Source organism: Lynx rufus, unplaced genomic scaffold (assembly GCF_022079265.1).
Source record: "Lynx rufus isolate CCGP_SWC_20201006 ecotype Redwood Valley unplaced genomic scaffold, mLynRuf1.p SCAF_13, whole genome shotgun sequence".
In the NCBI taxonomy this organism is placed as follows: domain Eukaryota; kingdom Metazoa; phylum Chordata; class Mammalia; order Carnivora; family Felidae; genus Lynx; species Lynx rufus.
The window spans coordinates 10,945,396-10,973,004 of record NW_025814827.1 but is presented as its reverse complement, the minus strand read 5'-3'; the positions used below and the strand labels follow the sequence as shown (position 1 = coordinate 10,973,004).

The window sequence follows — 27,609 nt, the reverse complement described above, 5'->3', positions numbered from 1 at the left end:
CACGGTCCGTGGGTTTGAGCCCCACGTCAGGCTCCGTGCTGACAGCTCAGAGCCTGGAGCCTGCTTCAGATTCTGCATCTCCCTCTCTCTGCCCTTCCCCTACTCTCTCTCTCTCTCTCAAAAATAAATAAAAATAAACATTTTTTAGAAAAGGGTATACTGAAAAGTAAGTCTTCCTCAGATCCCTGACCTCAGTTTCCTCTCTCCACGTCTCCTTCCAGGGACCCTTTTTGCATAATCAACATATACATTATCATGCTTATTTCAAAGGGGAGGCAATGAGGTTCGGCCTATCCAGGGAGGCACACCCAGTAAGCAGCTGAGCTGGAAATCCAGGCCTTTGACTCCATTCTCCGTGTTATTCCCACCATACCACACTGTCTGGGAAGCTCTATGGCATTAGATTTTGTCCTCTCTGGATGATATGGTGGAATTGTTTTAAGTCAGTCCAAAACCAGAAAACAAAAAATCACCAACAGAGACTTGAGTCTTTCCCAGCGCTGCCTTCCACTGCTGCCTGTTTTTGTCTGAAGCTTAAAATCTTTCCCTTCCTCTGCCTTTGACAAGGTGAGATCTGTGGCCTGGGGCACCAACTATGGATGACTGAGCTCCCAGTATGTCAGGCTTGGACTTGGGGGACACTGGCAGACCTCTTGCGGGGATCCCAAAGAGGATTAGGTAGTCCCAGCTCAGGAACCTGGTTGCTAGCATGTCTACACAGAGGACCTCTAATGCTTTTTCCCAAGAGCAGGCATTTTTCTCTGGGAACAGGCAGCAGGGGTACTTTTGTCCCAGCAGAAACAACTGCCTCCTAGCACAAAGGTCCACTCTTCTAGATGATGGTTTGATGGTTCTCAGCTCTCCTCATAAGGGACAAATAACCTCTTCTTTTTTCCCCCTGCAGGTTTGTGGATACCCCCTGGCTGGGCTTCATGGAGAATTCTTCACTGATCACTAACCTGAATCCCAGAACAGACCCCCTCTTTCCCTGGACAGAATGAAAGGCCTTCCGTAGCCAGGCATAGCTGGCCATCATGGGGAAATTGATCAGAATGGGGGCACGGGAGAGGCGGTTACTCCGGCCAAAGCGGCTTCATTGGAGTCGCCTCCTCTTCCTGTTGGGAATGTTGGTCATCGGTTCCACCTACCAGCACCTGAGGAGCCCCCGGGGCCTCCCCTCATTGTGGGCAGCAGTCTCCTCCCAACATTCTGTAAAACTGGCCAGCCGTGACCTCCCTGACAATGAGATGATGATGGTGAGCAGTGACCCTCCAAGAGCTAGCTCTGAAATGGAGGTGCCCCAAGCCACGGTGGGCAGGGTTCGCGAAGCAACACCTGGGATAACAATGAAGAATACACACAATCCACCCAGAAGAACAGCCAACATCACTCCAACAATACCCAAGATTAAGTACACAGCAGGAGACATAGAAAGAGTGAAGGGAGACAGCACAACCATACCCAGTGGAGTACTGAGTCACTACACCCCAACTTCAAACAGACCAACAGTGAAGAATTACACCCCAACACCACCACCCAGGGGAGAAATGCAGAGCTACAATCCAATTCAAGCCAAGGGAAAGGTGAAGAAATACACCCCATCTCCACTTGGTAGGCTAGTAGGCAATTATGCCCCATCCACACTCATGACAATGACAAGGAGACATGGGGTCACCCCCAGAACAACAGTGAAAGACAGTGAAATTATGACAACCACCAAAATATTGGAGACTAACCCCTCTAAGAGAATGGTGGAGGAAACCACCCCAGCTACTCTCAAGGGAATAATTAACACCCCAACTTTCCAGATAAGTGGTATAGAAACAAACATCCTGACTTCTCCAAGGAGTATAACGGAAAAGAACACTGTGACTACCCCCAGAACAGTGGACAGTAAGAGCCTGATCAAGCCGCGGGGGTTAGTGGGAAAGAACAGGCTGACAACTTCTCTGGGAACGGTCCTTGAGCGCACCACAGCCATCTCTGAGGGGCAAGTGATGATAAGCACCATGACAGGCAGTAGCCCAAAGGAAATCAAAGCCTCTACTGCTACCTGGAGTGTTAGTGATCCTTTGTCTAGGACCAGTGCATTGACCATGGGAATATCCTCAGCTACCTACAGGGGGCTGGCAAAGAAACCTTCCATAGCACCCAGGACCTCATCAACCTCCAAGGTCAGGGTGAATCCAAAGATCCATGTGCATCACTGTGTTTTTGTGGAGCCAGCCCCGGCTGTGCCCCCTGCTTCCTCCCCCAACCTGACAACAGCTGCGATCCCAGAGGCACCCAGTTCCAGTCCCTCAGAGCTGCCCCCTGGCTGGCCAGACCTTCACTCCAAGGCAGAGTACCCCCCAGACTTGTTCAGCATAGAGGAGCGGCGACAGGGCTGGGTGGTGCTGCACATCTTTGGCATGATGTATGTGTTTGTGGCCTTGGCCATCGTGTGTGATGAGTACTTCGTCCCAGCCCTGGGTGTCATCACAGATAAGCTACAGATCTCTGATGATGTGGCAGGTGCCACCTTCATGGCTGCTGGAGGCTCTGCCCCCGAGCTCTTCACCTCCCTCATCGGCGTCTTCATCTCCCACAGCAATGTGGGCATTGGTACCATCGTGGGCTCTGCTGTGTTCAACATCCTCTTTGTCATCGGCACCTGTGCCCTCTTCTCCCGGGAGATCCTCAATCTCACATGGTGGCCCTTGTTCCGTGATGTCTCCTTTTACATCCTTGACCTGATGATGCTCATTCTCTTCTTCCTGGACAGCCTCATTGCCTGGTGGGAAAGCCTGCTGCTGCTGCTGGCCTATGCCTTCTATGTGTTCACCATGAAGTGGAATAAACAACTAGAGATATGGGTGAAGGAGCAGCTCAGCAGGAGGCCAGTGGCCAAGGTCATGGCCTTGGGGGACCTCAGCAAGGTAAGGACAGGATGGTTCAAGCTTCTGCAGCCCCTTTGGGGCAAAAAGGGGGGAGAAGCCAGTGACTAAAGAGGAAAGTGCTGGGTCAGACCTCAAGAGATGGGTGTTTTGGTTCCCTTTGCTATTCATTCAACATTTAAAGTCCTATTCTTTTCTAGGCACTATGCTGGGACCTTTGCAAGAGTGACTTTGGCTCAGCCCCCAATCACCCAGTGGTTATTATCATGATCTATCATTGGTAGGGGAAGAAACCGAGGCCTAATCAAGTCAAACCACTGTTCAAGGTCACACAGCAAATAGGCAGTGGAGCCAGGATTTGAACTTGGGCTGGTCTGACTGGGTCTTTGGAAATAGCATTTGAGCTGGGCTTTGGAGAATATCCAAGGAAGATATCAGGCAGGGAAAAATGATAATCTCTTCCCTGTCCATGGTGTTGAGGGCTTGTCTAGCACCTCCACTTTCACTTAATCTTGTTTGTTCACATTCCAGATGTGGAGGGGCTAGTGGCTGGGATGGGGTCTGGCAGGGGGAGGTTTTTGGGTTTTGTTGTGTTTTTGATATATTGGAGAAGATGAGAGCTCCACTCATCCATGATAGGCTAGCCCTGCGTGCAGAGCTCTCTCTGCGTGTTGAGTGGAGACCAGATATCAGAGGCTCTAACCCTAAGGCTTTCTCTTGACCCTCAACTTCCTTTTTAAGAATTTCTTTGCCCCCATGAGGGACCCTCCCTCAAAGTTCACTGCATGATTCAATAACCTGGAAGATGAGATTAGACTGGGGAAGAGATTTCTGAAGATTCATCTCAGAGTTTTTGTTCCTTGACTCCAAAGTGAGATACCCTAGGGAACACAGATCTTGTTTCTTTCTTGCTCCTAAACAGTGAGTTTGGGCAAAGGTCAACTCTCAGCCTGCCTCTTTCAGGTCTCAGACAAACCACTGGTGTGAACATAATTTTGTGTGCAAAGAGTGGAAGGACTTAGCTACTTAATCCAGAGCAGTTTTGATGCGTGGGCAGGATGGAGACCACATTTAGCAGCATGTCTGGGAGATCTATGATGCAAGGAAGAGAAAATGTACTCCCTCTAGGATTTTTGAGATGATGTGGTGTTCTGGACAGAACACAGAGCTAAGAGTCAGGAAATCTGGGTTCTATTCTGATTCTGCCTCTAACTAACTGTGTGACCTTGGATGGGTCCCTTCCCTTCTCTGGGGGAAATGACAGAGTCCAACTGGCCACCAAAAGGTCCTGTCTGACAACCATTGTCCAAGTGAGTTCAGTTCTGGCAGGCCCCGCATCGTGGTTTTTTTGTCCGGTCTGGTCAACCAAGCTCCAATTGCCATATCTGCAGATGATTCCAAAGGAGAATGTCCTACCCAAGGTTGTATAGCCAGCAGGTGTCAGAACTGGCATGAGACCCAGGATCTAACTCCCCATTCAGTGCTATTTTCTATTAGGCTACTACTCCATGAAGCCAGAGGGTTAAAAAAGAAAGGGAGGCTCAGAGCATTACATAATTTAATATGAAGAAACAGCGGCCTCCCTCCTAGTGAGGTCCTCAGGGCGCATCTTGCTGAGGGTGGCCATAAGCCTGGTAGTCTCCCCTGAGAAAAGCATCTAATGCCTTGGTACACACAGGCCAGCTGTTTTCAAAATGCCTCTGACTTGCCTCCTAATTCTTATCAGTAATTCTATTTTTTTATTTTTTTTAATGTTTATTTATTTTTTTTAATTTTTTTTAACATTTATTTATTTTTGAGACAGAGAGAGACAGAGCATGAATAGGGGAGGGGCAGAGAGAGAGGGAGACACAGAATCCGAAACAGGCTCCAGGCTCTGAGCTGTCAGCACAGAGCCCGACGCGGGGCTCGAACTCATGGACTGTGAGATCATGACCTGAGCCGAAGTCGGACGCTTAACCGACTGAGCCACCCAGGCGCCCCTAATGTTTATTTTTTTTGAGAGAGAGGGAGACAGAGCATGAGTGGGGGAGGGACAGAGAGAGAGGGAGACACAGAATCTGAAGCAGGCTCCAGGCTCTGAGCTGTCAGCACAGAGCCCGACGAGGGGCTTGAACTCACCAACCATGAGATCATGACCTGAGCCGAAGCTGGACGCTTAACAGACTGAGCCACCCAGGCGCCCCTCAGTGCTGTTTTTATTTCAAGTCTCCAAATTCTGAGTTTTCCATTTTGCCAGGGCTAGACCATCAAAGGAAAGCTCATCAAACAGTGAAACATAATCATGATTTTAAAGGAGAATTTGTAATCTACTTAAAGAGACTCTTCAAAGGCAATAGTAGCAGGTCTTTGCCAACCACCAAGAGTGGTGCCGGTTACAGCTCTGTTCTTATCTGTTGAAACAAATTCAGCATGAATTTTAATTAACAGTGTTATTTAAAAAAACAGGTTGAATTACGGGCTATTATTAAAAGTAAATTTATATTTATTTAAAGTTAAAAACCTATGGGGTGCCTGGGTGGCTCAGTCGGTTAAGTATCTGACTTTGGCTCAGGTCATGATCTCGCAGTTTGTGAGTTCAAGCCCCACGTCAGGCTCTGTGCTGATAGCTCAAAGTCTGGAGCCTGCTTCTGATTCTGTGTCTGCCTCTCTCTGCCCCTTGCCTGTTCGTGTTCTGTCTCTGTCTCTCTCTCTCTCAAAAATAAATAAACATTCAAAAAAATTTTTTAAAAAATTAAAAACCTAGCCTGGTGGGCTTGGCCAGGAGAGTATGTGATTCTTGGTCTTAGGGTTGTGAGTTCCAATTCCATGTTGAGTGCTTAAAAATAAAATCTTTTAAAAAATAAAATAAAATAAAAACCTAGAGTTAGTACTTTCCAGCACTAACAACTCCTCACTGAAAATTAGTACAAGTAACAAGAACTATAGCTATTTTGACATGGTTTTTAAAGCATCTGGATTTGGATTTCACCTCAAGTTTCTAATAGCAAGAGAGATAGAGCATTCTTTAAAAAAAATTTTTTTTAATGTTTATTTATTTTTGAAAGAGAGATAGTGTGGGAAGGGGAGGGGCAGAGGGTCCAAAACAGGCTCTGTGCTGACAGCAGGGAGCCTGATGCAGCTTGAACTCATGAACTGTGAGATCATGACCTGAGCAGAAGTTGGATGCTTCTAGAGATAGAGATAGAGGTAGATACATATATATAGAGAACAGTCTTTGTCTTTGCTTCTACCTTTATGTCTATGTTTGGCTGGCCAAGACCTATGATTTGGTCAGAGGGAGATAAATTGTCCTGCACTTCACTGATAGACTGAGGGCGAGCTATTCGGTTTTGAATTCATGCAACAATTCTCGAAAATCCAATTGTTGATCTAGTAAACTGTGTTGGCATTTGTTTTTGCAGTTTACCCCTGTGAACTGTTTGACTTTAACATGAAAATGAACGTGCTTTGCTCTCTCACTAATGTTGACATACTGACGCACACCTCTCCCTGACTAATGGTTCCTCTCTGAGCATCACCTCTGGAAAGCAGGCATCCAGGGAAACCGGGCTTATTCAGTCTGCCATGGCCCAAAGTGAAGAAGTCAGAGAGAAGTGGGGCATACCCAGACAGGGTGGTAGGGAGCCAAGGAGAGGCAGGGTAGGCCAGGTCAGAGCCACAGGTGCTCCGGAAGTCTAAGCAGCAGGAAGAGAAGTGGAGGGCAGTGTGAACCAGCTCCTTTTGGAGAGAAATAGGAATAGGAAAGACACCTGGGCCTCCCCCTGCCTCCGTTAGCAGCCTGGGGTGAGGGGTAGAGGGGATGGCTACAGCATCAAGCTCATCATTGCCACTGAACAGGAAACAGTCTTTGCATCTCCCAAAGAGGTGCTCCCAGGGTCTTGTCTCTAGCAGGAGATCCGTAAGTATTTGGTTTGGTTTCCTCAGGAAATCCTAACAGTTCAGGGACTCCAGTGTAGAGGAAAGTGAGGCCCCCAGCAGATATTTAACTCAGCTAGTTTCACAGCGAGTTGGTGGTTCTTACCACTGATTCCTGAAGCTGTATTTTTGGATTTTAATCCAGGCTACACTGCAGACTCTCCCCGTTGCCCTGGGCAAGTCAATGCCATTCAACAAACCTTTATTATTAAGCACTTAGATGAAAAGCAGTGTGGGAAAAAGATTGTGTCCCTTCCAGTAGAAAGGACAGGCTTGGCAAGAGTAATTGTAATAAAACGAGCTTTATACAAAGTGCTACAAAGTCACTTTGCTTTTCAACCAGGCCTTAGATTGTTTGTCTATAAAGTGAACGGGATGACCCGGAGCAGGGGTTGGCCGACTTTTACCGGAAAGAGCCAGATAGTAAGTATTTCAGGCTTTGCAGGCCATACAGTCTCTGTCACAACTACTCAGCTCTGTTGTTGCAGCATGAAAGCAGCCACAGACAGTACATAAACACACGGAAATGGCCACATGGTGTTTTACCAATTGCAACATACTTGCAGGTGTTTTTCTATGTGAACAATTTGGAGACAAGATCAGAGAATTATTAATTCTTAAAAATTTTTTTTTCACGTTTATTTATTTTTGAGAGAGAGACAGAGTGTGAGCATGGGAGGGGCAGAGAGAGAGGGAGACATAGAATCCAAAGCAGACTCCAGGCTCTGTGCTGACTGAGCTGTCAGCACAGAGCCCGACGCGTGGTGCTCAAATTCACAACCTGTGAAATCATGACCTGAGAGGAAGTCAAGTCAGACGTTTAACCGACTGAGCCACCCAGGCACCCCTGGGCTAAGATATTTTAGACAACATTGTCAAACTGGCATGTATTGGTTTGGGATACCTTTTATGACCCCTATTATTGATATAGGCTAACTTAGCTTGCTCTGAAATTTTATACCTGAGTAGAAAGTATGCCTGAGTATAAAGCGTACACCTCTCCATGTATTTGTTCTAGCCTGACATGATAAATACCTGACTTGCCTTGACCATGCATGGTGACAGAAAGCCAATAAACAGCAAAGCTGATACACTAGCCGGGCTTTAAAAGCGTTCTCTCTCGATGGTTGAAGCACCTCTGGCCATTATAGAGAGAGCTCCCAGCTTAGCTAGAAAGGACCAGCCATCTGCAGGAGATGCTAATTGGCAATATGGCCTGAGGGGAGCCAGTGGTGAAAAGGAATCCGAGGGAGGAGGTGGGGGGGGGAGGGGAACAAACCTATTTTGGGTCCCTTTGGGTCTCTATCCACATCATGCCCTCAAGAATACTTCAGAATGTGAAACTCTGGAGAAAAGTCTGCCACTCTTTCCTAAATGCATTGAGGCCTGGTTTTTTTGTTTGTTTTGTTTTGTTTTGTTTTGTTTTCCTGGCAAGGTTTTTTTAATTAAACCAACCAATATGACTCTCAAGCAGGCAAACCAAGTACCTCCTAAGGAGCCACCCCTTCCCTTTCTTGCCAGGGTTGACATTTATTCCAAGGGCTTCTGTCAGTGGCTTATATGGTACCTGTTTGCTGTGGAGACAAGGGGGCTGTGGACAGGAAAGCCTTTTCAGTCTCTGTGGACCACCCCCCTCCCCCGTCCCTGCTCTAGGCTGCAGGGAATCCCCTAAGCATCCTAGCCTGGGCTGAGGGTTTTTTTTTTTTTTTCCTTCCTTCCTTCCTTCCTTCCTTCCTTCCTTCCTTCCTTCCTTCCTTAGCATTCACCCATTTTTAATTAATTTATTTAAATTTTTAATGTTTACTATTTTTGAGAGAGAGAGAGAGAGAGAGAGAGAGAGAGAGAGAGAGCAGGGGAGGGGCAGAGGGAGAGGGAGACACAGAATCTGAAGCAGGATCCAGGCTCTGAGCTGTCAGCACTGAGCCCGACATGGGGCTCGAACCCACGAACCATGAGATCATGACCTAAGCTGAAGTTGGATGCTTAACCGACTGAGCCACCCAGGCACCCCTATTTTTATTTATTTTTTTTTTTAAATAGGCTCCACACCCGTTGTGGGGCTTGAACTCACAATGTTGAGATCAGGGTTGCACGCCCTAGTGACTGAGCCAGCCAGGAGCCCCAGGGTTCCCTCCTTCAACTCCTTGAATACTTAGCTTCCCCCCAGTTGTCACAAAAAGGTGGTATGAGTAGAATTCTCAACTTTAAGCCTTCTTTTCGTCATAAAATTTTTTTAGTGTTCACCTGCTAGTCAGTGCTGGCAGATGACAAAATGAATGTGTAAGAAACAAATATGAACAGAACTCAAGAATCTGATCATGCCTGGTCTAATAGCTTGTTTCCATGAATGCATGTGTGCTTATAATTGAGATTTTACATGCATTCATGCAACACAGTAATATTTTCTCATACTGAAAATGATGGGATTAAATATGAGATTAGATATACATGGTGTTCTACAAGTAACAGCATGATTTCTAGATGCTCTACCACCTGAATAACTTGGAAATAGAAAACCAACATTAATAGTGTGGGGGAGAGGGCATATGGATGATAAACAAGTAAAAACAAGATAATTTCAGGGGCACCTGGGTGGCTCAGTCAGTTGAGCATCCGACTCTTGGTTTGGGCTCAGGTCGTAATCTCATGGTTTGTGAGTTGAGCCCTGCATCGGGCTCTGTACTGGCAGTGTGGAGCCTGCTTGGGATTCTCTCTCCCCCACCCACCCCCCCAAAGTAAATAAATAAAGTTAATATCACCTGTAATGGTATAGGAAAGCGCTGAGGGGTTTAGTACTGCAGAGAGTAGACACCTCAACAGACCAGAGAGTTAGGGAAGGCTTCCTCCGGGAGGTGATGTCTAACAGAATCTTGAAGGACCAGCAGGGGGTGGCTGACTGAAGCTGGGGCCAGGACTCTCGTGGGCTTGTGGAGAGGCCGAGGGAATGAGACACCGTGAGGAGATATAGCCGCACTGTCCAATATGGACCAGTTGCTACACGTAGCTACAGAGCTCTTGAAATGGGGCTGGTCCGACTGAGTTATGCTGTTAAGTATAGAATATACATTGGGTTTCAAAGGTTTGGTATGATGAAAAAAAGGGGGAGGGAGTAAAATAGCTCAATGATATTAATTACATGTTGAATTATAATATTTTTAGTATATTGGGCTAGAGTATATTATTAAAATCAATTCCACTCATTTCTTTTACTTTAAAAAATGTGGCTGCTACAGGAATTACATTTGTGTATATGACTTGCATTCTATTTCTGTTGGACAGTGCTGGACTGGAGGTAAGCAGGAGGCTAGTGTGTGCTCAGCCAAGGAGTCTGGACTCCCTCATGAGGACAGTAAACCCCCAGGATGTAGGGGAGGGACATGATTTGTGCTTTGTTCAGAAAATCACTCTGGCTGAGGGGTGGAGAATGAGCTGCAAGAGGAACAGATCAGGAGTCAGAGGCTTGCAGGACTGTAGGCAGGAAGAATGGAGACATGAGGCCACAAGTGAGGACTTTGAGTAACTAGATCTGACAGCTGATTGGACCTGGGCTGTGAAGGAGAGGGAGGAATTTGGGTAGACTTTTGGGTTTCCAGCCTAGACAAATGAGTGGATCCGGAAGCAAGACTGTACTCAGCAAAGGGCTAGAGTGAGGAGTCCCCTATTAGAGTCTAACCTCGGTGAAGGCAGGACTCAGACCAGGGACTCAGTAAATATTTGTTAAATGAACCTTAAAACAACAATAACAAGAGACTAAAATACATGGTTCAAAAAATGTGTCATGGATGGTCTAGAAGGGGAGAGGTCAATGATTAACTGCTACATCAGTGGGAAACAGAAACTGGAAGTCAGGAGGGGAAGCCCCCTGAGGGCCTGCCATATTTGCCATCCCAGGTTCCCATGAATGGCAGCAAGGGGTCCTATTGTTCAACCTCAGCAAGATACCATGCAGGTTCTGGGGGCTTTGGCTGGCATGGAGACATCCTCTTTGGTTTCCTCAGCCCCTTTGCTAGTTTTCGTGAGGAGAAGGGGAAGGTGGGGTGATGAGGCTGAAGAAAGAGGAGGAGCACTGGGTTGGTGTGAGAGGTGGATATGAAATGTGTTTGTACTAAGGGCATATTCTGAATGCACCCACTTGCCGGACTGCTTCCTGTAAGTGGACCCATCGTCCACACCTAAAAGTAGGCAAACATTTATGTCCATTTATCTAAAATGTCAATAATTTGCAGAGCCACTAAGGAATAGAGATTTTTACCTCAATACCTTGGGAAAAGAAATAGGAGTTCGTAAACAACAACAGCAACAAATATCTCCCTCCAATGGAGATCGGAGTTCTGACACTGTCTCTGTGAGTGGGGGCAAGCCCCGGGCTCTTTCTGCATCTCAGTTTTCCCATCTATCAAAAAGCAGTAATAGCGCTAACCTTGTCTACTTCACGGGGTTGGTGGTATTGGATGAGAAAGTGGATGTGAAAGGTGTCAGAAGGTTAGAAGTACATGCTGAAGGGAGAAGATATTGGTGTGTGCAAAGAATGATGCGCTCCTAGAGAAGTACTTTGGCTTGAGTAAACCCGAATAGCAGAAAAATCACGAGGCCTGTACATCATGGGGCAAATGTCAATCTCTCCTGCTCCTCTGAGGACAGAACTGGCTACCCCAAAGGGCAGCCTGGCTCCTCACAGTTTGTTACCTCCAAAAACTCACTGGGTGTGGGTGGGACATGATAAACAGTGAGATGGCTGGGCCACTGGGGGTCGGTGCTATAGCTTCCAGTATCCCAGTGAACTTACAGGTGTGTCACGAAAGAGTCAGGGGCTTTGTTCAAGAAATCTAGAGTGCTCCCTTCAGATGCAGATTGGTTATTTCTGCTCCATTTCATTCATTTGCATATTCATTTGTTCATCCATCTGTTTATTTATTCAAGTGTATATCCAGCATTCAGACATCCCCCATCCTTCAAAGCTTACTCAGATTCTATCTACATTAAAAACATTTTTTTTAACGTTTATTTATTTTTTGAGAGAGAGAGAAAGAGACAGAGCGTGAGTGGGGGAGGGGCAGAGAGAGAGGGAGACGCAGAATCCGAAGCAGGCTCCAGGCTCTGAGCTGTCAGCACAGAGCCCAAAGCAGGACTTGAACCCACAAACTGTGAGATCATGACCTGAGCTGAAGTCGGACGCTCAACCGACTGAGCCACCCAGGCACCCCAAGTTCTACTTACTTTTGGAAGCCTCCTCGTCCCTCCAACCACTGCACCTTTATCTGACCTTCTCATTTCTTGAATCACGTTCTGCTTTCTATCTGGAGATAGAATTGGTCCTGATTCCTTTCTGGCCCAGTCAGTGTTTTCTTTATTTTCTGAGCTGAAACACAGACAGGAGATACAGAGCAAGTCCAGTTCTAGTTCTGGCCATGGAGGCCAGCAGTGAGGAGGGGAAGACAATTCCTGGGGGCAGCTATCAGTGACCCTGCCACCTGAAGATAGTACTGGAAGCCACTTAGGGGTAGCTCCTCATTCAGCTCACCTTTAGTGAGCACCTCCTGTGTACAGGAACCTGTGCCACAGGCTTGGGGAACAGATGACTATATCGTAAGTTCAAAAAAATATGGAGTCAAGCTGGGTAGATAACTCACATATGGCAAAGTTAAAAAAATGATTCTTTTAGGGCCGCCTGGGTGGCTCAGTCGGTTCAGCGTCCAGTTTAGGCTCAGGTCACGATCTCATGGTTTGTGGGTTTGAGCCCTGCGTCGGGCTCTGTGCTGACAACTCAGAGCCCGGAGCCTGCTTCGGATTCTGTGTCTCCCTCTCTCTCTGCCCCTCCCCCCTCCCCCTCTGTCTCTCTCTCTCTCAAAAATAAACATTAAAAAATTTTTTTTAAATGATTCTTTTAAAAGTTCAAACAGCATTATAAAGCAATAAATGCCAGGTGGAAAGCTAGTGGTCCAGACAATAGTTACTGTGGGTTTAATGATTCTTCATCTTGGATTTTTCTAGGGCTGTCTCATTTCCCAGATGGCTGCCCTACAGCTTCCCCAGGACACTAGCACTTACTTGATCACAGAGCCAGGTTTTGGTAATACAAAATGTGCTTACTCTTGTTATACAGCTTTTGAAGAGAGAGGTATTGTAGTGAGCTGGAGTGAGTGGGGGCGGGGGAAGGGGCCATTCGGGAAAGCTTTATAGAAGTATTCACCGTGAATTTTCTGAAAAACTGGAGACATGGGGGAATGGATGAGGCATTTTATGCAGAGGGAAAAGGTGTAAACAAGGGAACAGGAGCTCGAATAGATTGGGTGTAGTTACAGGATGGTTCATTCATGCATTAATTCAACAAATATTTATTGAACCTTTGCTAAGTGCTCAAGAGTGTTTTCACGCTGAACACATGGTGGTGAATGAAAGAGGCAATCTACCTTCAAGATGCTAGTGGGGCAGTTGATTTATTTGTCTGTTTATTAAAAACAAGACTAGATTGAGGAAAGTGCTATGAAGGAAAAGAACAGGAGCGTATAAAAAATAATTGGACAGCACTTTAACCTCACAGAGGAAGGTGACATGTAAATGGAGGCCTGAACTATGGGGAGTGAGGGAGAGAGGGTTCCAAACATGGGAGGAGGGACCCTGTGTTGAGGGTTTCACAGCAGGTAAAGACGGTGCATTTGAGGGACTGAGAGACGGTTGGTGGTACTGGGCTGTCGTGAGTGGACACATTTAAGAAGACTGTGGGGGGCGGGGGGCTGAAGCCAGACTGTGAAAGGCCAGGCTGGGGTTTGCACATGTGAAAACATGTCCGGAGACCAGGTTCTCTCTGGGTGTGTTTCTCAAACTGAGGGTTCCTTGGAGAGAGAGAATTAGGGAGAGAGAGCAAGGGTCTCTCCAGACATCTCGTGACTCCTGTCCCTGTTTGCAGCCAGGCAATGGGGCAGTTGCGGTGGATGAGCTGCAGGAAAACAAGAAGCTAAAGGTGGGTGCCATGTGGAGTCTGCCCAGAGGGGGCGCTGCAGGGTCTCAGAGGCCCTGTGGCCCTGATGCTGGGGGTGCTGGGCCCGGTTCAGGCTTGGGAAGCCCCAGGGAGTGCTGTCAGGATGAGCCAGGGAAGGCGCCAGCTCCTCTACCAACAGGACTGTCACCTCTAAGGTGGCCTTGGACGAGGTGCTTGAGGTGCTTGTTTGGGAGCTGAGGCCAGAACATCACTGCTCGCTCCACCACTAGCTTGCTGTGTGAGCTTTTGCATCTGTGAAATGACTGTTTGGACTAGATGAACTCAAGCCCCAACATTTAGAATTGATCTCAAAGCCCAATTACCTGTGGCTTTGGAATGCTCTGGAAATAAGAGAAACATAGGAGAGGCACTGGGGGAATGGGGGGGTCTGAGGCTTCTGAAAAACTGTATCTTGGCTGCTTTGGCCTATGGGATATTTGGGGAGAATTATGGGAACCTTAGGAGGGAGAGTCTGGGGCCTGACTGAAACCTTCTTCATCTGAAGAAAATCCCCAGAGCTGTTATGAAGTACTGTGTTACCACAGCCACTAGATGGCAGAAGAGTTCAGATCCAGAGGGATGGGGGTGGCGTGGGGAGCGTGGGGGAGGGACAGAGCAAGTGTCAGTCTGTCTTTGGATGTTCCCTTGGACATCAGATGATATTTCTATGTGTGTCACATCTGGGTATCTGCATGTACAGATGTGTGTATGTGTGCACCTACGAAGGTCTCTTGAGCACCTGTGCGTAGAAAAAAGGACTGAACTGGGAATCAAAAGACCTGAGTGCCCATTTTGATACTTTCATTTACTCCCCACACGACCTTGGATAAATCACCTAGCCTCGTTGAGTTTCCATGTCCTTTTCTGTAGAAGGGGGTCACAGCCTTACTTATCTGGGGGTGGGGCAACGATAAAGCGCGATGATGCTTTGTGGACTGTAAAGGGCTGTGTCCGTGCACAGGGGTCCGTCTGTGCTGTGTGTGGGTGTGTGTTTCTATGACAGTGCATTTTCAGGGAAGGACAAACCCTTGGTAATGTGTTATGCTTAGTACACATTGTCTGCTCCCTGTTGAGACCTCGGGGAATTATTTGGTATGTAAAATTAGCCAGTCATGGAAGAGTGAGAGGAGCCTGAGAAAGAAAGCAGAGTGTAACTCTTCTCACTGAGGGGAAGGGAGAAGGGAGGCCAGGAGAAGGCTCCTGTGCTTTGTTCTGAGCTCTATGGGAGGGAGGCAGGGTTAGGGAGGCCCTTGTGTGGCTCCTCCTCTGGCTTGGGCAGGGGCTCACTGAGGCCTGTGCGCCTCTCCCCTGCTCAGCTCCCAGCAATGCTGACCCGAGGGAGCAGCTCGACCTCTCTGCACAACAGCACCATCCGCAGCACCATCTACCGGCTCATGCTTCACAGCTTGGACCCTCTGGGAGAAGGTAAGCAAGGCCTCCCTGGACCTGCGTGGTCTCCTGTCCACTCCCTCCCTCCCTCCCTCCCGCAGGTGGACAAGACCTGGGACATGCAAAACTAGGAGGCAGTGGGTAGGATGAGGACGGAGTGGGGAATGGGGGGAGTGGGGGGGGTGAAGCCAACTGTCTGGGAGACAGGGTAGAGAGAGGACATGGGACTCAACAGGAGAGGGCCCCAAGGAGCTAAGGTTAGGCATCTGTATCCCATGGCTTCCATGTCTGTGTGTCCCCTCCTGTAAAAGGGTCCACTTGTAGTTAGTGAGGCCATGAGTGCCATGTGCCCTGCTCTGGTCGATGTCAGGGCTGTCCTCAGTGACTTCCCTGCGTAGCCCACCACCCACGAGTCGTCTCCAGTGTCCCACAGAACCTCCAGCCAGGCAGCCTGGCCCAGGCTGACTGCCAGGGCCACTTCTGGGGGTACCTCCTGTAGGGCCCCACAGCCCAGAAGCTCTGAGTAGCACCTCCCCTTGCTCTTTGTCTAGCTCTGGAGTCCTAGGGAAACTGCTAACCCTCTCCCTAGCCAGGAACCCCAAAGGAGCTGCCAGGACCACTTCTGGAGGATGACAGGGGTCCAAAGTAAAGTGGGTCCTGATTGACAAATGATGGGGGTAGCTAAGATTCTCTCCATGCACCTTACCAAGTCTTGCCTTTTGGCCCACTTCCCCAGAGAACTGTTCCTAAAATGCTTCTCAGGCCCCTAAAGGGCACCCTCAGGTACACTCCTATTCTCCTTGGGTCCCTTCATCTCTGGATCTCTGGTGCAAAACTAGGAGCCCAGGTTGGCCTGTGGGCAGAAGCCAAGGGGTCAGAATGCAGTTGGAAGGAGGGCTGAGGGCTGAGCTGAATATGACACTGGAGACTGGCCCATGAGCATCGGGAAACACCCTCACTGACTTTTCTGGTTCAGGGACAAATCTTGCGGGGGGGGGGGGGGGGAGGGGGGAGGGGGAGGAGTGGCAGGGGGAGAGGTTGGGAAGGGGCTCAGAATTTCCTCAGGCGTTGAAATATCCCCTTCAGATACAGTATTGGGTTTAGGGTATTTAAAAGGCTATTGTACTGGGAAAAGCAGAGACAAAGCCGAGGTGATGAAACCTTCCTCAGGAAATCCTCAGGGCGAGCCTCTGCAGACATTGAGAGAGGCTACTCCCAAGTGTCAACTCCAGAAAAACAGTGCCCCTGGAGTTTTGAGAGTGGAGTTTGCATTACGCAGTAGCCTGTGGGTGATTGTGCTGGGGGCGTACCTGGCCTGGGGCGGTGAAGGAAGCTGTATCTCTGGGTTACTCTCGGCCACTCCTTGTAGAATCACCAACTCTAGCAAAGTCCTGAAGATAAAGATCTCCTGAATGGGACTGCAGGGCCCCTTGCCTGGGCCACTTCCATGACTGGCAACAGCTGACCTACTTGTCCTAACGGGATTATGTGATGGCCAGGCCAGGCAGAGGTCAGAGGAGATTGATACTAAGTAGGAGATGATCCGGCCACGCTGAGAGTAGAGAGGCCACGTGAGGAAACAACTGCTGGGGGAGCCAGCGACAGTCATCCCTAGGAAGACAAGCAAGCTTGGTATATGGTGGGTACATGTGGCAGGCATGGAGGCGTGGAAAGGCCCTCGTGGTGGGTAACTGCTGATACGCTCTGGGACGAAGTCCTGCTCTGAGAAGCCAACCCGGATTCTATACTCCCAGACCCCATCCAGGAGGGCCTGGGACCTTGCAGAACTGTGGTGAAGGCCTTTGTTCCCAAGACTTTCCAGATCCATGTGTGTGTGTTTCCATATGCTGTTTCCAAATGGCTGTCCAGATGTTTCCACCCTTTCCAGGTGTTCCAACTCTTTCCACAGAGCTGATGTGTGGTCTGAACTCTCACCCACCCTGTGAAGGGGCCTTTCTTCTCCAGGATCCTATGCCTTCTATGGTGACTTCACATCTATGGATGTGTGCATATGTAAGAGAGAGAGGGAGAGAGGGACAGAAAGAGGTTCTGCAGCTGACCTGCTTTCCTCAGTGGCAAGGGAAATGAGAGGTTAGGGTGTGTGATGAGGAGTGAGAAGGAAACAGGGGGACTTGGTTTTTCTTGCCAGCCCTTCCAGCCAACAGTCGGCAGATATTCTCAGCACCAGGACCAGAACGAGTGGGACTCTCTCCTTTGGTAACAACTCTGTGTTCGTTGCTCAACAGAAGATTGCAATGCGTCATCCACGCCAGGGGGGCATTAAAGGTGTGTGGGTGAAGGAGGCAGCGGAGGGCCTGCTTCCTGACATCTCAGCTCTGAAGAGCACCTGCTGGGTTGGCCCACCAGGACACTTGGAAGTCATGCCAGAGTCGTGGCCCTGCAGGATGGAGCCTGTTGCCAGACGCAGCTGCAGCTGAACCATCTCTGAGAGCTTAGTTGACAGGCTGAAAGGAGGAAATTCTAGACCCGTCTATGCTTCCTGCCCATCCTGGACCCAGGCAGAGTTTGGTCCCAGCAGCTTCCCACATTGTACCTTTTCAGTCTGTCTGTCATAAACTAGAGGATCTTCAGGTTCCCTTCTAACTCAAACGCTCTGGAATGCTGGGCCACTGCAGAGATGCTTCCTGGGTGGGACAGCTGCTCTCCATTACTCACTTCGTCCTTGTTGTAGCTAATGCTTATATAGTGCTTTCTAGGTGCCAGGCACTGTTTAAAGCACATTCATGTATAAACTTACTTATTCCATTAACAACTCTGTAAGATTTTACAGATGAAGAAGCTGAGAGACAGAGAGGTTAAGCAATCACTGAGCTAGGTCCCTGACTATCAAGTGGCAGAATTAGGATCCAAACCCAGACTATCTGGTATCAGAATCCCAGCTAACATAGCAATATTTAATTGTAGCATTAAAGCCTTTTTATTTATTTTTGTCTCATGGACCCCCACATCAGTGCTCTCAGTGTGTCATGATGTTGCCTTTTTAGAGGGGGACGCTGAGGCTTAGAGAGGGCACACAGGCTTCCCAGGGTCACCCAGTGCTCACAGGGGAGAGCCAGCCTGGACTCCAGAACAGATTCCATGGTGCCACTTTTTTTTCTCGCTTGTGCCGTTGTCCTTACCCTCCCAGGTTACACAGCTGTGAGGACCCGCAGGAGCCCCTGCACCTGTCTCTGTGCCTCCCACCTTGAATTACACATGTAAACTTTGCATGTTGCCTGGAGCATCATCACATTGAAAAAGATTGCACTCCCTAGTTTTCTTGCCTGGAAATCAGAGCAGCACTATTCTGTCCATAGTTCTCTTTGGGCCTCTGGCAAAGTGTGTTCATAGAGATCCGAAAGGAGGCTCCGGGTACCTAGGGTCAAAATGGTGTGGCAGGGAGGTTGGTGGTAGGCTATTTCCCCTTTCTGACCAGAGAAGAAAGTCTCACCAGTAGTGCTCCTGGAGCTATAGCAGAGCTTCTGGTAAATTCATTGAAGAAAGCAAGCTACAAAGGACCTTACAGATAATCCAGTCCAAGGATGGCAAAAATGTCTCCCTGTCATTTTTCGTCCGTTCCCTGCTCATTGCAGACATCACCAATAAATCACGGTAAAACCTCCACTATCCTTGGATCAGAATCCTCCTCAATCCAGCACTCAAAACAGCCATCATTCGAGCTCGTAAAGAAAATAAATCCTATTTGTTGCCTCTGAGTCCAACCATGTCATCTTACCAGAGGGGAAATAGGATCAGAGAGGGGACGTGACTTGCCTAAGGTCACAGCCAGTTAGTAACATACAAGGAATTTAAGGCGAAAGCTTGGGAGCGGGCAGCAGGAACATGCGGAGTAGGACCGGAACCCAGACCATGACTTCCAGGCCAGCCTCTTCCCACCCACTTCAGCTGCTCTGGTTGCTCAGCTGACCAGTGTAACTGAAGGGCCTCAGATAAGATGTGTTCCCCTTTCTCATTTGCAGCCCATCCCTCCAAGGATAAGGAGGAGGAGAGCTTGAATCAGGAGACCAAAGCCAAGCCTCATGCTAATGCAGAGAACAAACCAGGTGAGAGGATGGTGAAACTGGTGGGTTTCCTCAAGCTACCTTCCTCCCTCCTGTTGGCCAGGGGCTGAGATGTGCCTCTCGGCCTGTCTGGGCCAGTCAGCTGGAGTGATATAGTCTGGTGCTGCCCTGAGTGCCACTGCACTCTAGCCTCCTCCTTCCCGTATGCTCCCTTTCTGACTGGGCTGCTGGCCCTGGGGAGGCTCTGGACAGCCCCTCCGCACTCTCCTCTGATGGGCCAGGCCAGGCCAGGCCAGGGGGTTATTGAAGGCCCGTTTCTTTTTCACTAAATCTCATCCCAAATGAGACTCCATGGGACCTCTGTTTCTTCTTCCTGTCACTTCTACAAAAGGACAGTGCTCTTAGGGATTGGTCTGAGACCAGCAACCCCAGGAGGGAAGGACACCAGGGGTCTGGTGATGCAGAAGTCCAGCATCCATGTGGCACCTGGGATGGAGGGAATGAGGAAGCTCCTGCCCCTGTGGGTTCTGCACAGCACACCGGGCCTGCCCCATGCACCCAGCGACCTGCGGAAGGAGGGAGAGCGGCAGCCATTTTTTCCATACAATAGACAAGGAAACCCAGGCTGAGAGGTCAACTGACTCGTCTGAAGAAGTGAGAGGGTCTGCTCCTAAACCCGGCTCTCCAGGCTTTCTGAGTCTCCCTTCCCTGCCACCTATTTCAAGGCTTCCAAACTGCTGTGCTGCCTTTGAAGTCATCAGGATCCTCTCCATGTAGGCGGTAGGGGGCAGGGTCAGACCCTGAGGGCTGGGGCTTTGCCCTCTCTTTGGTCCCAGTTGCCCAAGCTTTTTATAGGTTGGATCCCTGGCCCCACTGGTCGGGATGGAAATATGTGTGAATACAGGGGGAGCAAGGATGGCCACCTCCTGGCTGTCCTACCTGCAGCTATCTCTGTGGACAGGGCAACAATAATTCCTATCACATCATGTTACTTTTCCTAACAACAAGAAATTCCCCAAACTTACTGAGACCCTGGGGTGGACGCGTCCTGTAGCCCCTCACACTGGCTCTGCCAGCTGCCCTCAAAAACTGGCACACTCTTCTGATCTTTTCCATGTTTGTCCTTTAAAGAGGAGGAGTCAGCCAAGCTTCCTGCGGTCACGGTCACACCAGCCCCTGCTCCAGATGTTGAGGGAGATCAGGAGGAAGATCCTGGCAGTCAGGTAGGCACGAGCCTCTTCCCAGGTGGAGGGGATTGAACAGGCCCAGGGAAGGAGTTGCTGACCAAAGAGTCTTCCTTCTTGAAGGTCTGAAATGCTGCTTGAGGTTCATTCCTCTGAAGTAAGTATGGCCCTTTCTCTGAAGATCAAATAATACCTCATGGGGCCAGTTAATTCACCGTTAACACCTTAGTGTGAGTGCGATATATGCACACGAGAATGTGCGGCCACGGGTCACGTGCTAGGAGAACATAAGGAATAACTGTTAGGGGGTCTGTCAGAAACTAGGGGGCAGTAAGACCAGGCAGCTCAAAGCGTAGCTCCATGCCTTGGGACCCCCTGAGGTTTGTCTACAGGGCTTGCCGCTGCCTTTACAGCCACACAGCCTCTTCTTCCACCACGCTCCAGCTACACTGGACTCCTGTCTCCGTGCTCTTCCGGACCTTGGTTTCCTCCCCGTCATGTATCCCCCCACCTGCATGTATCCCCTCACCCACCTCTCCAGGCCACTGTAAATGCCTCCATTGCCCTCAAGCTTCCCTGACCCCCCACCCCCATCTGATGAATAAATGCCCAGGTGCTTTGTCCCTGTCCCAGGGCTCTTATCACTGCCTTCCCCGCACTCCATTTAGGAGTCTCTCTTCCTTCAGCTCGCTGCTGAGTGAAGTTCCTGAGGGCAGGATGCACTCCTGAACTGTCTGTCCCACAGAGAGAAGTGCGGTGCCTGGCACACGCGGCTGTGCTCAGTAAGGGTTCAGAGATGACAGTGAGGGTGTGGGGCCTCCCTCGGACCAGCAGCCCAGTCAGAAAGGGAGTCGATGACGGTCAGTGATAGACTTGCATTTAGTTTGCAGGTTCCACCCCTGTTTTTTTTGTTTGCCACCTAGAAATAGTCAATTATACCTCATCCTTAAGCCAGCAACTTTGGGTTTAGTGTCTAAGACCTCTTGATGGTATCATGAGTGTCCTGAGTAGACCCACTACAGCCAGCTCAAGTACAAGGGATTAAGAGGAGACAGAGAGATCTCCTGGAATTCCAGGGCCAGAAGCGAAGCTCTACTTGACAAAGAACTGCCCCCAGCTCTAAGCAGGCAGCTGTGACCCTGGTGGCTTCTGTCTGTCTTTGCTCCCTCATGTTCCCTTCCCTGTGTGCAGACTTTTTTTCCTCTCAATTTTTATTTATTTTGGGAAGAGAGAGAGAGTGCGAGTGGGGAGGGGCAGAGAGAGAGGGGGAGAGAGAGAGAATCCCAACCAGGCTCGGAGCCTGATGTGGGGTTTGAACTCATGAACCGTGAAATCACGAACTGAGCCGAAGTTGGGTGCTTAACCGACTGAGCCACCCAGGTGCCCCGCATTTGCTTTCTTATTAGCACACATAGCACCACTCTAGGCCCCAGTCCATTATGGGGGTCAACCGATGACTGGCTCCCAGTCTCAGAAGAGAGAATCTGTTTAAACCAGGTCACAGGTCAGGGATCCAGTCTGTGTCTAAGCTGTGACAGGGAGTGCTGGGGTGCTCTGACTCCAACACAGAAGAACGGAGCCACCCATTCAGAGGGTGTTAGGGGTGACAGTTCTCAGAGAAAAGGGCGCAGGCTGGGCAGACACTCCCACACCTATGGATTTAAATGACTTGTCGTCTCCCCCAGTAAGCCTTCTCTCCTGATGGGGCTGGGGGAGGGAGGGCAGGAAGTATTTCAGGGGCACCTAGGTGGCTCAGTCGGTTGAGCATCTGACTTCAGCTCAGGTCATGACCTCACGGCTCGTGGGTTCGAGCCCTGTGTCGGGCTCTGTGCTGACAGCTCAGAGCCTAGAGTCTGCTTCAGATTCTGTGTCCCTCTCTTGCTGTGCCCCTCCCTGGCTCATGCTCTGTCTCCCTTTCTCTCAAGAATAAATAAAAAACATTATGGGGCGCCTGGGTGGCGCAGTCGGTTAGGCGTCCGACTTCAGCCAGGTCACGATCTCGCGGTCCGTGAGTTCGAGCCCCGCGTCAGGCTCTGGGCTGATGGCTCGGAGCCTGGAGCCTGTTTCCGATTCTGTGTCTGCCTCTCTCTCTGCCCCTCCCCCGTTCATGCTCTGTCTCTCTCTGTCCCAAAAATAAATAAACGTTGAAAAAAAAAATTAAAAAAAAAAAAAAAGAATAAATAAAAAACATTAAAAATTAAAAAAAATGTACTCTCGACCATTAAGTTAGAGTATCTGGGGTGGGTATGAATGTTTTTAAAACCCTCAGGTGATCTGAATATGCAGTGGAGTTCAGAATCACTGAGTATCCCTTGGGGTTGGCTGTGTGAACTTCGTTACAGATGACATACTCTATGAGCACACAGCGCAGGTCACTTGCTCAAGGGACAGGCCAGGCATGTTGCTATAGGTTAGTTGGGCGCCTAATCTGAGGACACTCAGAATCAATGCCTTTTAGAGTGCATGGAGTCACAGTGTTTGGTTCCCAAACACTGGTCTGCAAATGCATCTATTAGGAGCACTTGTGAGCATGTTAAAATAGATTCTTGGCTTAGTTCTCATCACAGAGATTCTAATTCAGTTGGTCCAGGAGGGGCCAGGACATCTGGATTTCTTTTATTTTATTAACTTATTTTGAAAATTAGTACTTATACTAAGCTCCCCAACTGAGAACCAAAGATCTCATTCAGCCCTGGCATTTGCGAAGAAGGGTAGCTTGGTGGTTAAGAGGCCAAGAGCTGGACTATCCATATGACAAATCCCAACTTTATCACTTACACCATGTGGACCACTGTGTGGACCACGGGCAAGTTATTTAACTATTCTGTACCCTAGTTTCTCCATCTGTCAGATGGGTTTAATTCCATCTATATCATAAGTTAATTGACTCATGAGACACAGTAAGTGCTAGCTATTATTATTGAAGCCACTTAACATAGTGCCTGGCATATAAAACCCCCCAGTAAATAGGTATTACCATCATAGTTTTACATACATAAGGTAATATAACAATTTAGAAGTTTTAGTAGGCTCAGCAATGTAATCACCAAAAGATATGCAATATTAGGCAACATTAATGGAAGTAGGTATCCAAGAGAGGGAAGTGATAATCTTATTCCATTCTGTGGTCCGATCCTATTATGTGTGGTGTTCTGTTTCAGTTTTCAAAGCTTCCTCATGGGGTATAATCTAACTAGAATGAGTTCACCAAGATGGGGAGGAGGCTCCAGGTCATAGCATGGAATAAAGGAAAGGACTGGGAATCTTTAACTCAGGGAAAAGAGCTGCCTCATGAAAGAGTGATTAGCTTTGTTCTGTGTGGCTCCAAAGAGTCAACCTATGCACAGAGAGTAGAACCTTGTTGCAAATATGGACTCTAATCAGAGTTGCCAAGATACAGAGGGTGCCTTAGGTGGTGAGTCTTCCATCCCTGAAAATAATCAAATAAAGAAAGGACAACCACTGTTGTGGTTGTGGAGGAATTTTGCTGAATGATTTCTCCTCCTACTCAAGTTTTTAGATCCATTCTGAGAACAGCAACAACAACAAAGTGGGGGAAAAGTGGGAGGGAAAATAAACCCAGCAGTTATTACACATTAATTTGTTGGCTTTGGACTGCAGGGAGGAGATGTGGCTGGAGCTGAGAGCACAGGTGAAATAGTAGCTGAAGAGGGTGAAGCTCCTGGTGAAGGCAAAAATGGAGAGCAAGGTGGAGGTGAGACTCAACTGGAAGGTGAAGGTGAAATTGAAGCAGAAGGAGAAGAAGGTGAACATGGCAGTGAACTCCAAGCAGAAGATGAGGACATGAAAGCTGATGAAGGTGGAGGTGAAGGTGAACTCCAAGCAGAAGAAGGTGAAATGAAAGCTGATGAAGGTGAAAATGAAGAGCAGGAATTCAATGCTGAGAGTCAAGGTGAAGCCAAAAGTGACGAGAAAGGTACAGATGGTGAAGGGGGAGGTGATGGAGGTGACAGTAAAGATGAAGAGGAGGACGAAGAAGAAGAGGAGGACGATGAGGAAGACGAGGACGATGAGGAAGACGAGGACGATGAGGAAGAAGAGGAGGCAAATGAGGAGCCTTTGTCCCTGGAGTGGCCCGACACCAGGCAGAAGCAAGCCGTTTACCTCTTCCTCCTGCCCATTGTGTTCCCACTGTGGTTGACGGTGCCTGATGTCCGGAGGCTGGTGAGTTTGCCCAGCTGTACCCCAGGGAATCTGTGGAGTCTCTAGGCACTCCCGCTCAAGAAGTGAGAAGACAGGGCAAACCAGCTTGGCAGGGCTCAACCACAGAGAGTATCTGAGATGCAACTTGTAGCTCCAGATGGGACCATGCACCTGTGGGGACATACCGGTGGGCTTGGGAGGCCCTAAGACATGCTTATTTCCATCACTATAAGCATGTGATATGGTCCCTCAACTCCTATTCTCAGTTTCTCGATTTTAATATGGGAATGATGCCAAGACGCCCCCACTCCGCCCCTGTATTTCTAGGGATATTCTGAAAACCTAGGGGGAAAGTACTGTTTCTACCCAGTATTCTCATTTATAGGGAAAGCGCTAACATACCCTACCCAAAGGCCATCCATACGCTGTCTCTAGGTCCAGAGATGGGTGGGGTAGGGGGGAGGTGGCAGATACCAAACCAAACACCTAGGCAAGTCTGGCTCTAGGGCAAGCAAACAGTCCTCTTCAGTTTGGTGACTGCTGAATGCCCTGCTGGCTGGACTCCCCTGCAGGCCACCATCCCAGGGTCCTCACTGGAGATCCAGACCTCAGCTGACACATCCCCAGATCCTCTCCATCACTCACTCAGCAGATCCCGTCCCTGATTCTGGGGCTCCCTCAGAAGGGCCAATGACCTTTAGCATCTGCAACTTATTTCTCTTCCTTTTCAAACTTGCAAATAGGAGTCTAGGAAGTTTTTTGTTATCACCTTCCTGGGATCCATCGTGTGGATAGCCATTTTCTCATACCTCATGGTCTGGTGGGCTCACCAGGTGAGTGAACAGCAGGAACTATATCCAACGTCAGCGGGGCCCAAGGACAATTTTTACCTTCAGGGTCAATGGCCAGTACCCAGGGAACGGTGAGGCTCAAGTGACTTTGTAGTTTCTAGATTGTTTACGAAGGGTCAAAGTTGCCTTTTTTCTTCCAGTGAGTGTAGTGTTTTCAAGTGCGGCTCTTCTGTCTTAATGTTCATGCTGTAGCCTCACATAGAAGGCCCTTCACAGTCTGACCCAACTGACCATTGCTTATTAGCCTTACTCCAGGCTTTCTCTGTCATGGATGCCCTGCTCCTCCCCACCTGGCGATGTTGGACACACTTGCGAGAGCAAGCTCAATTTTGCCTTGTCTCTGGCATCCAGTGAGTCTTCCTCTGAGTGCCCATTGCTTTCCTGTTCTACCTGTAATTGTTGTTCATGAGCTTTTTTCTTTCAGTAGGCTGAGGGTAGGGGCAGTGTTGTGGTGCCCATACTTCTATCTCCAGCCTCTAACTGGCACATAGCAAGTGTCCGTGGTTCTGGAGATGGAAACGTGACACGAACAGGTGTTCGGAGGGGCAGTTCTGAGAAGGTGCAGGTGTTATAGCTGGAATATCCGTGACAGCTGGTATCAGGGAGAGACGTGTACTCCAGAAAGGAGCTGCATCATTCCCTGCAGCCTTGAGCAGGGGCCCTGCTCCTTCTCTCCGTGGCCCATCTCCCCAGCTGTCGGTTCACCATACCCTCCCTCCGAGGCTGCAGGAGTATGCTGAGCTCTCCAGAAAAGTGTTGGGTTTGCACAAAGTAGCATGTGGTTGGTGCTTTGAAGAGCTTCAGATTTTTCCTTTTACTGTTGCCATGGCTTATCATCGCTGTTACTTTTTACCAGGTTGGTGAAACAATAGGGATTTCAGAAGAGATCATGGGTTTGACGATCCTAGCAGCAGGCACGTCCATTCCTGACCTCATCACCAGTGTGATTGTCGCTCGGAAAGGCCTGGGAGACATGGCTGTGTCCAGCTCTGTGGGCAGTAACATATTTGATATCACCGTGGGGTGAGTGGCAAAGTTGCTTTCCAAGGCATATTAAGAATGACTGGAAAGAAAACACGGTGTTGGCTCTGTTTGCTGGTTTTCTGTTTCATTATTTATACATGGAATAAAAGGGCATTTATGTTATTAGTTTCTACTAGGCATCAAAGTGTCCTCCCTTCGTTCATCACAGCCTGAGGGGATAACAGAACAAAAATGCTGTCTGAAATGTAACTGACTAGAATTCACAGATGAATCGAAAAACAAAGTCCTTTAACTTTCATTCCCAAATGCAGTCAGATGCTCTGCTCACTGACCTCCAAGGTGGTGGAAGTGGGGTTGGAAGGAGCAATGACTCAATCTCACTCGCTGATACTTCTGCTCCTTTGTGTTTGGGATCCTGCCAGCTCAGAGGCTCTAAAAGCATTTTGTCTAAACAAGCAAATGCCACATCCTCCTGTACCCATTCTTTTGCCCCCTCCTCCCAACTTTGTCAGAGCCCAACCTCTGGGCTATTTTCATTTCCCCAGGCATATACTGGATTTGGGTGGTGGCTTTGATTTTTCTAAATTTTTATGGTAAGTCCTAGCTCAGGCTAATTTAAATGTAAAGACACGTTAGCCTGAGCTAGGACTGATCACAAAAATTTACAGATGGAAGAGTCACACATCAGCTCACCTGGGTTACTCATAGGAAAGTCATGAATTATAAAGAAAAAAATACCCACTCAGACCCTAAAAATTTCGGTTTTAATATAGAACTCCTTGTTATTAGCTGTGAGACCTTGGGCACGTAATTCAATTTCCATGAACTTCGTTTCCTCATCTGTGAAATGGGGCTATTATTTTCTGCTCTATTTCATAAGCTTTCTTGTGTGTGTGGAAAAATAAGTGCTTTGTAAATTGTAAAATACTGTTTATGTTTATGGGATTAGTGCAGACATTCAGAATATTCACACTGTTTCTTCAATCTTGCAGCCTGCCTGTCCCTTGGTTGCTGTTCTCTCTTATCAATGGATTACAGCCTGTTCCAGTCAGCAGCAACGGCTTGTTTTGTGCAATTGTTTTGCTTTTTCTCATGCTCCTGTTTGTGATCTCTTCAATTGCATCATGCAAATGGAGAATGAACAAGATCCTGGGCTTCACAATGTTCCTCCTTTACTTTGTATTCCTGATAATCAGTGTGATGTTAGAAGATCGAATCATTTCCTGTCCTGTATCTGTCTGA

At 48.6% G+C, this 27,609-nt stretch overlaps 1 protein-coding gene across 1 annotated transcript; it reads left to right on the top strand.

Annotated features, from left to right (window-relative positions):
• The first annotated feature begins 1,009 nt into the window (after positions 1-1,009).
• On the top strand, positions 1,010-27,609 carry SLC24A1 (solute carrier family 24 member 1). The gene is made up of 9 exons (XM_047074928.1): positions 1,010-2,918; positions 15,090-15,198; positions 19,143-19,226; positions 19,844-19,846; positions 20,316-20,411; positions 23,997-24,553; positions 25,276-25,365; positions 26,240-26,406; positions 27,360-27,609. The coding sequence occupies exons 1-9, from the start codon at positions 1,035-1,037 to the stop codon at positions 27,607-27,609; spliced, it is 3,240 nt and encodes a 1,079-aa protein (XP_046930884.1). The 5' UTR covers positions 1,010-1,034.